General features: G+C 34.1%; 1 protein-coding gene across 1 annotated transcript in view; it reads right to left on the reverse strand.

Annotated features, from left to right (window-relative positions):
- LOC136026039 (acyl-CoA dehydrogenase family member 11-like) overlaps positions 1 to 14,014 on the reverse strand; it is a 68,111-nt gene that overhangs the window by 25,490 nt on the left and 28,607 nt on the right. Inside the window, exons 6-7 of the mRNA XM_065702199.1 lie at positions 11,939 to 12,063; positions 2,251 to 2,394 (exon numbers count right to left, since the gene is read on the reverse strand). Of these exons, the coding sequence (XP_065558271.1) occupies positions 2,251 to 2,394; positions 11,939 to 12,063 (269 nt within the window). The remainder of the gene's footprint in view (positions 1 to 2,250; positions 2,395 to 11,938; positions 12,064 to 14,014) is intronic.

The raw sequence follows: 14,014 nt of genomic DNA on the forward strand, positions 1-14,014 counted from the left end.
ATAAATAGTCTTTGATTTGATATTGCCCTTCTCCCCATGCCATAATTCAGTGTTCACTTCCATTCAAAATTCCCTGAAAGTTTCTATTTAATACCCTAAGCTGTTGCTGAGATATTACGCATATGCTTTACTTAAAACCGGACACCATTTTCTGCTTTTCCATCTATAAGCCACTTAACTATGCATAAATTACAAGACTCATAGAAACTCATAGTGGAAAGTCGTAATTTTTGTGTGAATTTGAGACATTGATATTGGTTTGCCCTTTCCCCTTGCCAAAGATAAAATTTTAATTCCCTTGTCCAGTCCTCCCCCTTCTTTCCTCAAACAGAGCCAAAAAGTTTCAAATCTATCATCTAAGCTGCTCGTAGGATATTGCAAGCATACTTTTTCGAAGACGAGAAAACACATAGTGTCGTTTGATTTACCTTCTCCTCCCAAGGTAAAAATTATGAATCCACTCAACCTTCGAACAATCCCTCAAAATTCTAAGTTGATCCCTTAAATAATTCCCTGAATATCGTAAATAATCTGAAAAATCAGGTGAATACAACGTCTTTTTATTTACTTAGGTAGGCATGTCGTCTCCAGAGTGTGCTTTAGACAAATTCTGATAATGTTGGTCTAGTGAACGATCCGTAAGGATTCACTCAAAATACAACTAATCAGGAACAAACTGTTTAAGGAATATCTTAAGATCCCCCCCTTCCTAATCCCCAGAAAATGTGTAATTTTCTTGGCCCAAAGAAAGATCTCCGAAAATTTCAAGCTAACAAGATACCAAGGATCGAATACGCCCCTTTATTAAATATAACACCTTTGTGCAAACAATAAGCAGCTTTCATAATTAAAAACCCTTTTTACAGGGGTTACGGGGGTGTGCCATCCTAGAGACATATGGCACAATTCATTTAGTAGCTCAAAAGCAGAATATACCTTTGAATTTCCGTCACAATCAGCCCTCTCAAAACATTCGATGACCATTTGTTCCAACGACCACTCATAGAAACAATAAACAAGAAAGCCCCCCAGAATTCCAATATTCATCAAATAACAAGTTTGGAAAAACGAAAAATTTCGTATTTTTGCATATGGAAAGTAGGAGCCTATGGTTATAGTATTCTTGCACATGCTGAATTTGATGGTATAACTTTCATTAAGATCTTCTTTTTTGAGGTGTTCCCACCCTTTCCTTAAGCTGGTAGGTTTAGATGGCTAACTTTTAAACTCTAAAAACTTGACGTACAAAGCAACGTAGAAAACTGGTTCTTTTGATGAATACATTGTTTGTAAATCCGTCTTTTAACTTCTCAATTAATACTGCCACTGGTTGCTTTTTACTTATGGCTCGTTTGATTTGATATTTGTTTGATATATCACTAACCAAAGCTAATAAGGTTTTGACTTCAAATGTATTGGTTCAGGCTTCAAAGCTCAGATGCAGCCAAGTTAATTAGGAGTTAATGTGATCAAACTACCTGTCACACGCCATCACTGATTAGCGTTATAACTGATGATACTATCTGTCAAAAAAAAGAAAGAAAAACATTTCTATGGGTGGATCTTCAATCATTCAGTACATTTACGTCAAAGTCAGATATTCGCATATAACGTCATCAAGGGAACGTCTGATAAAGCCAATACTAGAAATAATCTGAGGCAGGGAAAGAGGGTTAGATATGTTTAACCAAAAAAGTAAAGCTTATTTTGGGGTGTATCGTTATGCAACTTTTCCTTTTGTGAGAAAAACAAGCTGGTCGTTCCTTTTTAAGCCTTAAAACTTGTGCGCACTTCTGCCATAGAGTTTATTTTAGTGACGAATCAAGGTCTTAATATTATATTGACAACTTCAAGAGTAAACTAGAGTTATCACAAATACAGAAACAGATAAGCATAAAGCTTAATCAAGTACCTTGTATACATTCTAAATCAGGGCCATAGTTTCCTATGAGACCGGAGGGGGAGCAACTGCCCTCCCACACCCTTGTTTCCCCCTCCCCCAATTGAAATTTAGCTTCTTCAAAAGCCTTGTCAAACTAAGGTAAGTCTGCATAATTCAAGCATTCACAGGAACGGGTGAGTTTTCTTTAGTATATCTTTGCTTTTATGGTACTATACGACCCGTTTTTCACTTTTCACTGTAATCTTCACTTGATTCGGGATAATTGGCTCCAACTCCCCCCTCCCCCCGGAATTCGGAAAAATTACAACACTACTTTAAATCCCCCAATACTTTTTGTTATGCCTTACCTGGCAACTTCCATCAATAAAGAAAAGGAACCTCTAGTTTCAACTTCCATTCGAGCCAAAGTTTTCATGTGAAGAGGATGGTTAATCAAACGCTTTCCAAAAGTAACACGTCGAGTCGCGTAATCTCTGGCTAGGGCGATAATTCTGAAATACAAAACGATGGCATAAAATGAAAATTTTTCGTCTCCTCAAAGGACAAGAACACTTAGACGACTAGACATTCACTGTTGCACATGGCTCATTTCCATTAAAACAGCGTTTATTAATGCAACAAAGGAGCAAAAGGCTAAAATTGGATTGAATAAGAACTTTTAAAAACGGTACTTGTGAACTGGCTTGTCCAGCCGGCTTAGCTTTCCATCTCATATGCACGACTCACAGGAAGCTGGAAAACAGATATTCACAAGAACACCAGACTTGCCTAGACATAGAAACTCCAGTATTTTCTTTATCATGTAAAACAGTGATTTCACGAAATGAATGATATTCTAAAAAACCTTGCAGAATCATAGCTGATGCCCCCCCAAAGAAAAGGATCAGTTTAGACATACATTTATTGGGACGACAAACTAGTGTTAAAGTTTCAAACAAATTGCTTTTCAGGCAATATTGATAATCATTTTCTCTAAACCGTCTTATATGCCAGGTTCGTCAACTATTGTACATTAGTGGCTTAAACGTTTTTTTCCTTTTCTAAATAGCGACGAAAACCACACTGTTTTTTCATCACATACATCAAAAACAAGAAGAACAATAGGGATTTTTTTTTAAGACATTGATATTATAATTTAAATCAAATAAACGAATCATAATAATAATTTGAATCCTGGTTGAACTTCACTAGACCGTCTTATATGCCAGGTTCGTCAACTATTGTACATTAGTGGCTTAAACGTTTTTTTTTTCCTTTTCTAAATAGCGACGAAGACCACACTGTTTTTTCATCACATACATCAAAAACAAGAAGAACAATAGGGATTTTTTTTAAGACATTGATATTATAATTTAAATCATAATAAATGAATCATAATAATAATTTGAATCCTGGTTGAACTTCACTAGACCGTCTTATATGCCAGGTTCGTCAATGATTGTACATTAGTGGCTTAAACGTTTTTTTTTCCTTTTCTAAATAGCGACGAAGACCACACTGTTTTTTCATCACATACATCAAAAACAAGAAGAACAATAGGGATTTTTTTAAGACATTGATATTATAATTTAAATCATAATAAATGAATCATAATAATAATTTGAATCCTGGTTGAACTTCACTGAAGTAAGGATGCTTGGACTATTTAAAAAAATCATTTCAGTTTTATTGCTCGTATTTTGTTGTAAGTATATATATATATATATACATATATATATATATATATATATATATATATATATATATATATATATATATATATATATATATATATATATATATATATATATATATGTGTATATATATATATATACATATATATATATATATACATATATATATATATATATATATATATATATATATATATATATATATATATATATATATATATATATATATATATATATATATATATATATATATATATATATATATATATATATATATATATAAAAATAAGTTGTCTGTGTGTGGATCTGTGGATGGATCAGGTGACGTCATGTTTGTTCGCATATGACGTCTGAATTATTTCACACTAATACAAAAGAAGAAGAAAACTAAAAAAGGTAAAAACTACAAAAAAAACTAAAAAGAAAAAAAAAACTAAAAAAGCTAAAAAACTAAAAAAAAACTAAAAAAAGGTAAAAATCTAATAACTAAAAAAAAACTGAAAAAAATAAAAAAAGGCAAAAACTACAAAAAAAATAAAAACTAATAAAAAAACTAAAAAAGCTAAAAAACTAAAAAAAACTAAAAAAAACTAAAAAAAAGGTAAAAAAAAAAAAAAAACTAAAAACTAAAAAAGAAAAAAACTAAAAAAAAGGAAAAAACTGAAAAATAAAAGAGAAAAATAAAACTAAAAAAATATGAATAAATATATATAAAAATAAGTTGTTTGTGGGTTATGTCAAAACTGAAAAAACTAAAAAAAGGCAAAAACTAAAAAAAAACTAAAAACTAATAAAAAAACTAAAAAAGCTAAAAAACTAAAAAAACTAAAAAAACTAAAAAAAGGTAAAAAACAAAAAAAAACTAAAAACTAAAAAAGAAAAAACTAAAAAAAAAGGAAAAAACTGAAAAATAAGATAAATGACGCCCGGGACACTCAAAGAGAAATCACAGACTGGAACACCGGGACACAAATGACGACCGGGACACAGGGAATATAAATGACGACCGGGACACAGAGACATAACTACAAAGGGGACGCCGGGGTGCACAGGGGGATATATAAATGACGATGGCGACTCAGGGAATGGTCGATTAGCAATCACCATCAACAAAGCTCAAGGGCAATCATTAGAATCATGAGGTATAGATCTGAATACGGATTGTTTTCCCATGGACCATTATATGTTGCATGTTCAAGAGTCGGTAAACCTGACAATCTATTTATATGCACAGACAATGGGACAGCAAAGAATGTTGTATATTCGCAAGTTTTACGTAGTTAAAAACATATATATATATATATATATATATATATATATATATATATATATATATATATATATATATATATATATATATATATATATATCTATATTCACAGGTGGGACATAGGGACACAACTACAATGGCGCGTAACTAATATGGCGCGTAACGATTTACGCGCGCGGGGGGCTTGGGGGGGGGGGGGGCGCGAAGCGCCCCCACCAACTAGGTACTAACAGCTAGTATATATATATATATATATATATATATATATATATATATATATGTTTTTAACTACGTAAAACTTGCGAATATACAACATTCTTTGCTGTTCCATTGTCTGTGCATATAAATAGATTGTCAGGTTTACCGACTCTTGAACATGCAACATATAATGGTCCATGGGAAAACAATCCGTATTCAGATCTATACCTCATGATTCCAATGATTGCCCTTGAGCTTTGTTGATGGTGATTGCTAATCGACCATTCCCTGTGTTGCCGTCGTCATTTATATATCCCCCTGTGCCCCCGGCGTCCCCGTTGTAGTTGTGTCCCTGTGTCCCGTGCGTCATTTATATTCCCTGTGTCCCGGTCGTCATTTGTGTCCCGGTGTCCCAGTCTGTGATTTCTCTTTGAGTGTCCCGGGCGTCATTTATATTCCTTGTGTCCCGGTGTCCAGGTCGTCATTTGTGTCCCGGTCTGTATATACATTCGTTTTTGAATTGGTCTTTTTTTTAGTTTTTAGTTTTTTACCTTTTTTTAGTTTTTTTAGTTATACCTCATGATTCTAATGATTGCCCTTGAGCTTTGTTGATGGTGATTGCTAATCGAACATTCCCTGTGTCCCTGTCGTCATTCATATATCCCCCTGTGCCCCCCGGCGTCCCCGCTGTAGTTGAGTCCCTGTGTCCTGGTCGTCATTTATATTCCCTGTGTCCCGGTCGTCATTTGTATCCCGGTGTCCCGGTCTGTATATACATTCGTTTTTGAAATGGTATATGATGAAATAAATTTTTGTATTTTCCCCCTTTTTTTCTTTTTAGTTTTTTTTTTTTGGTTTTTACTTTTTTTTTAGTTTTTTTAGTTTTTTTTCTTTTTTCTTTTTAGTTTTTTTTTATTTTTATTTTTTTTAGTTTTGTTTTTCTCCTTTATTTTTCATTTTTTTTCCTTTTTTTATTTTTTTTTCTTTTTTAGTTTTTTTTTCTTTTTTAGTTTTTTTTAGTTTTTTAGCTTTTTTAGTTTTTTTTATTAGTTTTTAGTTTTTTTTTCTTTTTAGTTTTTTTTGTAGTTTTTACCTTTTTTTTAGTTTTTTTTAGTTTTTTTTTTTACTTATGTCCTGGTCGTCATTTATGCTCCCTGTGTCCCGGTCGTCATTTGTATCCCGGTGCTTTGTTGATGGTGATTGCTAATCGAACATTCTTTGTGTCCCGGTCGCTTTCTCTTTGAGTGTCCCGGTCGTCATTTATATTCCCTATGTGCCGGTGTCCCGGTCGTCATTTGTGTCCCGATGTCCCGGTCTGTAATTTCGTCAGTCGAAAACATGACGTCACTCGACAGACACACACACACACAGACAACTTATTTTTATATATATGTATATATATATATAGATATACGTATATATGTATATATGTATGCATATATATATACATATATATATATATATATATATATATATATATATATATATATATATATATATATATATATATATATATATAAATAAGTTGTCTATATATATATATATATATATATATATATATATATTATATATACATATATATATATATATATATATATATATATATATATATATATATATATATATATATATATATATATATATATATATATATATATATATATATATATATATATATATATATATATATATATATAGCACCTTTCTAGCCCTTCATTGGGCTACATTTGGAGGAGCCAATTGGTAATTTGTTTTCTTTCTGCATTGAGGTTCCCTTAGCCCGAAAACTTGAACACTTATGTTTCAATAAAATGGGAGATACATTATCTGGACCTTTTTTTAAACCATGTTATTGAAATAGTGTATTGGCCTGGAATATCTTTTTTTTTTCATTAAGCATCTTTTGGCCCATAGTCAGATGAGTATAAGTTTTATACACACTAGGGATAAAAATTATTTGGCCCCTTTCCAGGATACCTCTCTCCTCCTACGATCAAATGCTTGATATCTTTCTAACTTGAGTCCGATCCTTGAAAGTTACAAGCCAATATCACGCCCAATATAAAAAAAAATCCCCCTTTTTTCATTATAAAACTGATTTGTAAACAATTGGCAGTTCACATTATTTACGGCCCTTGTCAAAGGATTAAAAAACAACATGTTTTTCAACTGAAAGTAAGGAGCAACTTTAAAACTTAAAACGAACAGAAATTATTACTTATATGAAGGGGGGTTACTCCTCCACAATACCCCGCTCTTTAAACTACTTTAAAAAAAGCTTCTTCTTGTTCTAATTAAACAAACATATTAATAATAATAATAATAATAATTTATTTATCACCCACTTCACAAAACAGAGGTTAAGTGGAGTAAAATACAAAAGAAAAACAGCAAAAGTAATACAAAAGAAACAAATTTAATCACATACAGAAAAAAGACGGATAAGGCGATGAAAACATCCTAGCCTATAAAGCGCTTCAATAGCTAGCTTCGCAGATAATCTTTCGCAAGCACCAGTAATATCTGTCGCACAATACTTTTTAACCAGTTTTGTATTCCGGTAAGAACGAGGTAGATATAAAAGAAATTTGCAGTACCCGTAATAATTTATGCGAATACGTTTTAGATCACCAGTCAACAGAAGTGGCCTAATACCAGAACAGAAGAGCACAGAATGATCACAAAAATTTGAGTAAAGCCGAGTTAGCGCTCTTCTCCTATAGTGTCTACGATTTGCTACAATCTTAGAGTAACCGAGCCTCAGCTTATCACTAATATCTTTGACAGCACGAGACCGGAGATCATTTATAGAATCGCAAACTGTTATACCAAGCCAACGAAACGATTTAACAAGAGGAATACTAAAACCACCGCAGTATAGTGATTCGGAACAATTATTACCATTGAAAACAAGAAACTCGCACTTGTCAATATTTAGGTACAGGCCGATATATCGGAAAGCAGAAGTAACTGACTTCACTGAACGGGCAAGACCAGACTCAGTTTGACTAATCAGAAGAAGGTCATCCGCATAAGCCAGATATGAGATATCAGATGGTCCTAGTAGGCACATAGTCGATATTTTTGATAATACATTTTCAATACAAGCATTAAAAATTTAATAATAAATGTTTAAAATTAAATATTGTTTCGGGAGTCGTTCGTTCTTAAGGAATTGGAGAGAAGTCAAACTTTAAACTAAAGAACAATGTGTTGTGGAGGAGTAACCCCCTTCATATACATAATAGTTTATGTTCGTTTTATGTTTTAAAGTTGCCCCTTACTTTCAGTTAAAAAGTCCCAGGACTAGTTCCTAGTTCCAGGACTTTGTCCAAGAACTCAAGGATCAGGAAAAAAGTTATTGACCCCTTTCCTCATTCAATTTCCTTTCTTGCCTTTTTAAGGGGTGACTGCGCCCTAGAATATTTGTACACTCGGACGGCTCGTAGCTTTCAAGGATCGGTCTCAGGTTAAAAAGAGATCAAGCATAACAGGGCTGACAAGCCTCTTGCCCCAACAATTTACGACTGTAAGCTTCAAACTGATCACAGACAAAAAGTTTTTGGCCTATTTATGCGCCACCTATCCTCACAAACAAAAAAATTGATGCATTTTGACTGAAACAATAGTTCCTAACAGTTTCGAACCAATGTCTTTGAACTTTATGGGGTGGATAGAGGGAGTAGCAAAAAGAAAGGGAAGAAAGGGGGCCTGGTTACCCTTTATTAGTTCTTTAATCTTAAAAAGGGCACTAGAACTTTCAACTTCCAGTTGAATCACCTCCCTTATGAACAAAAAGCTCTCTGATACATAGTCATGTGTCACCTTGCTCGAACAACAGGGATTTAAGTACATTTAAGAAAATGTCATGTGGTATGAAGGGAGCCCATAATAAATTGCATTTAACCAAATTGGACCAGAATTCTCTCTACTTCCCCCACCATTACTATTTCAGCACAAAGACACGCATTATGTACCTTGTTTGTGCTGGAATCATACAAGGATATTCACTCTGTATACACGGAGGCAGAAAGTTGGCCAGTACGCGGCTTACGACAACTACTGTTTTTTTTAGCAGAAATATAGGGAGAAATCGTTCCACTGATTGGCTATAAATTTTGAGCGAATACCTTTCGTCAATTATGCTTCAAAATGATGATTTTCAGAGGCATGCACCTTTTTGCTTGGAAATTCCTCAGATCCACTGGAAATTTACGGGGCAAATAAATTAAGGCAAGCAGACAGAGAAAAAAATTGTGTAAAGGAATACAAAACTTACGAGCCTTACCTACATTCCGTCGGAAACAACCCGAACTCGCTGTAAATTTCATGATGAGCGACTACAATCAAAGTCGTTGATCACCTTTCACCTTCCAGAGTGACACGTCAAATGCTTATTAGTCTACCTTTTATTCGCTTCCCATAATTTTGAGGGTAGAAAAATTTTACTCTGTATGTATCATAAACATAAAGCATCATAAATCGTAAATACAAACACGCAATTTCACGGTTTTACAAGGAACATTATTTTGGGAAAGTTTAGGCTGTCAGCTGGACCCTATTTTTGCCCTATGTGTGGATGTGTGAATGAAAACTTATTTCATTTTGTATCCGACTGTAAAGAGCTGTCTGAATTGCGAAAGGAATGTTTTGGACGAAAGTTTGGGAGTGACTGTTGGCTAACTGAGCGGATGGCTGAGAGGAACGCATGGGCTATTAAACAGTTGTGCAAGTTTCTTCGTTTAGGGATTCAACATAGAAAATCATGTTTAGTGGATAGCTGGTTAGGTGTATTGTTGTTGTATAGTTGTATTCTGATCCGTTCTTTCGTTGTTCTTTTTTATTTTTTTATTTATATTACCTAAAGTTGTATTTGGTTCCTGAGCTTTGTTTATAGACTGTATTCAATGTTGTTATGGCCCGCAGGCTTTTTTGCAATATTTCTTATCTTATTTATACAAAAAACACATACACGTATTATAGCGTGCGTATATTTGCTATAACACGACATTGGTATTGTAAAGTAAACACATTGATTGAGTGAAGATAAGTGTCTTTAAGTCTCTCATACATTTCGAATTTGACGGCACATTTTCAACCAAGAAGGCACCACCTTTTGGGTCGCTCTTTACTTATAGTTTGTTACTACGGGTTGTTCGATACAATGTTCTCGCAAATGTGATGCAGGGCTACTTCCTCCTCCTTCATGTCCCTTTCTAACGTTCTTAAAAGTGCTTCTAGAATTGTTTTCGTCCCTGAAAAAGGCACCCCTCGAGTATTCATTAGGAGAGTGGGGGATGGAATATCGAAAATTATTTAAAAGACCATTATTTCCACCGTTTTAAAGGCAAATTCTTCGAACAAACCTGTTTTATAGAGATGTTCCACGAGGATACCAATGGGAAATTTAGGCATACAAGCTTATTTTCTAAGTTTTGGGCACACTCCTTCACCAACACAAAGCTCCAATGGCCCCCTACAAAATGGCTGATGCAAAATTATATACTACCATACATAATGTTATTTTAAGTCTTAGTATAATGAAGACTTATAGGGAATTTTCATATTACCCGTCTATTTAGTGGGAATCTATGCATCTTTAGGAACAAATGCACCCGTGTAAGGCATGTCTATATCTGAAAATAGATATCTAAATAAATGGTTTTTCGATAAATTTAAATCGATTGGCTATCTCGCAATGGATTTTCAGTCGATGGTTTATTGGCACCTTTTTGGCTGAAATTGTCGTTTTACGCCACACAATGGCAGGAAAGACTACTTCGTTTCAGCACAATCTTTTTTGGTAATTAAAAAGGTCAGTAGAATATTCATTTTTTTCTAATGAGACACTTCCAATGTTCCAAATGATCACTCCAGGAAAAAAACAACAACAAAAACAAACAAACAAAACACGCATCGTGACCATTCACAGAAAAAAAAAAATACGTTTTTGTAGACAATGGCTTCAAACCCATACATTCAGAGTTCTCTTATATAGGGAATTAAATGGCAAGATTTTCATCAAGTTACTTGCCCTTTTGGAAAATTGGGCACATTTTCTCACTCTCGTAAATTTTGATGGGCAAATTTAAACTAAATGAATCTTATACATTGGGAGTCACCAAAAAGCCAAATCTTTTAGTATTCACTTTCTTATTTAAACTTTTTTTTAGAGTTTTGGTCATTATCAGCACGAGTTGCCATTTACTAAAAATGAAAAAATAAATAAACACAGAAGTAAATATACTCATTTCGACGTCGATAAAAACAATGCTCCTAGTTGCACTTGCTTCCCCCTCCTGGTAAATTTCCTGACGGTGCTCATGAACTGTCCCTTGTCTACCTCTTCACCTTTTTTGGTGGCAATGATACAAAATAAATCTTTTATTTTACAACGAAAAAATACTTTTTTTTTTTTGCTATAGAAAGGGAGTTATAGCCACAAAACACCCTTATTCAGATTTAGTCCAAGTAAAGGGAGATTAGAGGTTTCCTCGGCTTTGTAGCCTTTAATGGGTAACTTTAAACTTCGTGATTTTTTTATATATATTTGGAATCAGAAGAAAAGGACAATTCTTTCGACACATTGATTGCTATCGAAACTCCTCCTTTTTAGAGTTTTAGTTACTATTATTCCGAGTCACTCCTTGCTTACAGTTCGTTAAATTACACCTGTTTTATTTTAATCGTTTAAAACATTTCGAAAAGTTTTACCATGGAGTTAACCACAGGTTGCAACAACTCTTCATGTTGCAAAAACAAAGTAAACCTTAAGACACACATTCCAACTGCGTTGCATAAATATTTCAAAAGTAACCTCTGTTGACATATTGAAAAGTGTCCTTATATAGGATTAAATGACTTACATCATATCAAATGGGAAGAAACTAATACCTTCTCATTGCACTGACACTTGCAATAGCATTATGTATTCTGGTAATGGTTAGCATGCTGCTGATATTCGCAACTCCTCTTCCTGGCTTACCAATGAGGCGGGCATTCGTACCATGCAATAAAAGCTGAAAAAAAATATACAACCTCAAAGGAATGATAAATAGCAAAGCTCAAATACTATGGTTTCCAATTTTAGGCATTTAATCATAGTTTTCATTTTACATTGTTATAAGGTCCTTAGACCTTAGATCCTCCTGTGCCTTCTTAGGCGCCAAGGGCGTCCAAGAAGAGTCTCCAGTCATCTCTGAAACTTGCGGCTGCGACGATATCTTCCCACTTCGGCTGTATTGAGGCGTGAAGGTGCCGCAGGTCGTTGTTGTAGGTATGGCAGAGTGAGTTTTTGGGTCTTCCTCTGCGGCGGGTGCCTCCAGGTAACCAGAAAATGTATATTTGGGGATTCTAGACTCATTCTTGCGCAGCACTTGTCTGAGGTAGGTCCATCTACGCCTTCGTATGGTCTCGATGAGGGACGGTTGACCTGTGATATTTCTAATGTGCTCATTCGCTACCTTCAGGGTCCAGTGGATGCCGAGAAGTCTACGTAGGCATTTGTTTTCAAAAGACATATCCAATAAGTTTTACGCGATATGGGAGAAAAAATTTACCTGCTCTTCTGCGGGAAATTTCCAGTTGATGTGACCACAGCCCAAACTTGGGCCTCGAATTATGACTTTTGAAAATCTGCGGAAGATCTCGGGCTAAGCAATAAACCATGAGTTCTAGTTTTTTTTTGTAACTTATAAGTTCATTATTGGTTTCATTTTTATTAGGTTGTTTCTTTTAACTATTAGTTGATTATTCATTATAATGTCAATTTTTTTTACTCTGTTGGACATATTTTCACTCTTCACTTTTGCTAAGAAAAACTTGTTTTTTTTTTATTTAATCTTGTATATGAAGATGCTGGTTTTGTCAAAGTCGCATTATATTTTATTACTATCTTCTGTTACCAAAAAAACATCAGATATAATAATTTCCTTTCAAACGAGCTCTCTCCCAGCATTTTACTACTATTGGTTCAGTATGATCACTCATAAGAAAAACAGAAGAAAGAAGATCGCTATGATGACCACTGCCTCCAATGCGGAAAAGTAATGTTCCTTATTGTTCAACACGGGAAACTATACTTCTCTAATATAGGTTTTTGACCACAGTGATTCCAACAGTGCAGTTTTTGTTTCGGTCCAACATCATTTTTGACGAATTTTTGGATCAATATCGGAATTCCCATAATTTCGCCTTCGCAACAAACTTATACTAGTTTATAACAGCACCTGTGGTCGCATCTACGTGTGTGGCCATGATTGAAACAACTACGCGATGGGCTTGTTTACCAGTGTAAGGAACGTAGGCCTAAGATTTTGGATGATTCATAGTTATAACAAATGGAAGTTTGTCTCTTTTTGAAGGAGGGGAGGGGGCAAGGAGGTCATTTAGAACAGAGGAGGTAAAAGCAAGGACGGACTTCAAAAACCCTTACGTCAATTTATTAGATTTAAAGAAAATGTGAAAATTCTGTTTTCGTATGCCCATTCAAAATGTAAACCACTTTTATCAGGCCTTTTGCAAAGGATTGTCAATTTGTCAACAGATTTTTATCTTTTGAGAATTTAATTTACCAAGTCATTAAATACTCCACAGGAAATCAATGACACAACAAGCAATGTCATGGAAAAATGCAGAAATATATTTGTTTTTTTCTCTTTTTGATATTTTCCAATTAATTTTCAACGAAAGCAAAAGCCCTTCACACTCCCTATCTCATCCCAGATCATCGTAAAAGAAAAACTGGCCGTTAATTGTAAACTCAGCGATGTGCATCTTCTATATTTCAGCATTCCAGCAGGAAATGATATACATTTTCAGCGCTTTGCAAAATTTTCTATACATTTTGAGGTGTCCGTTCTGAGATCTGTAATCTCTTTCAGATTGCTATTTCATTTCAGTATATCATATAAACCTATGGGTTTCTAAACTATGAGAAATTAGAAACTTCATCCAGGCGACGTAGGGTGC

This window comes from Artemia franciscana, chromosome 4 (assembly GCF_032884065.1).
Source record: "Artemia franciscana chromosome 4, ASM3288406v1, whole genome shotgun sequence".
NCBI lineage: Eukaryota > Metazoa > Arthropoda > Branchiopoda > Anostraca > Artemiidae > Artemia > Artemia franciscana.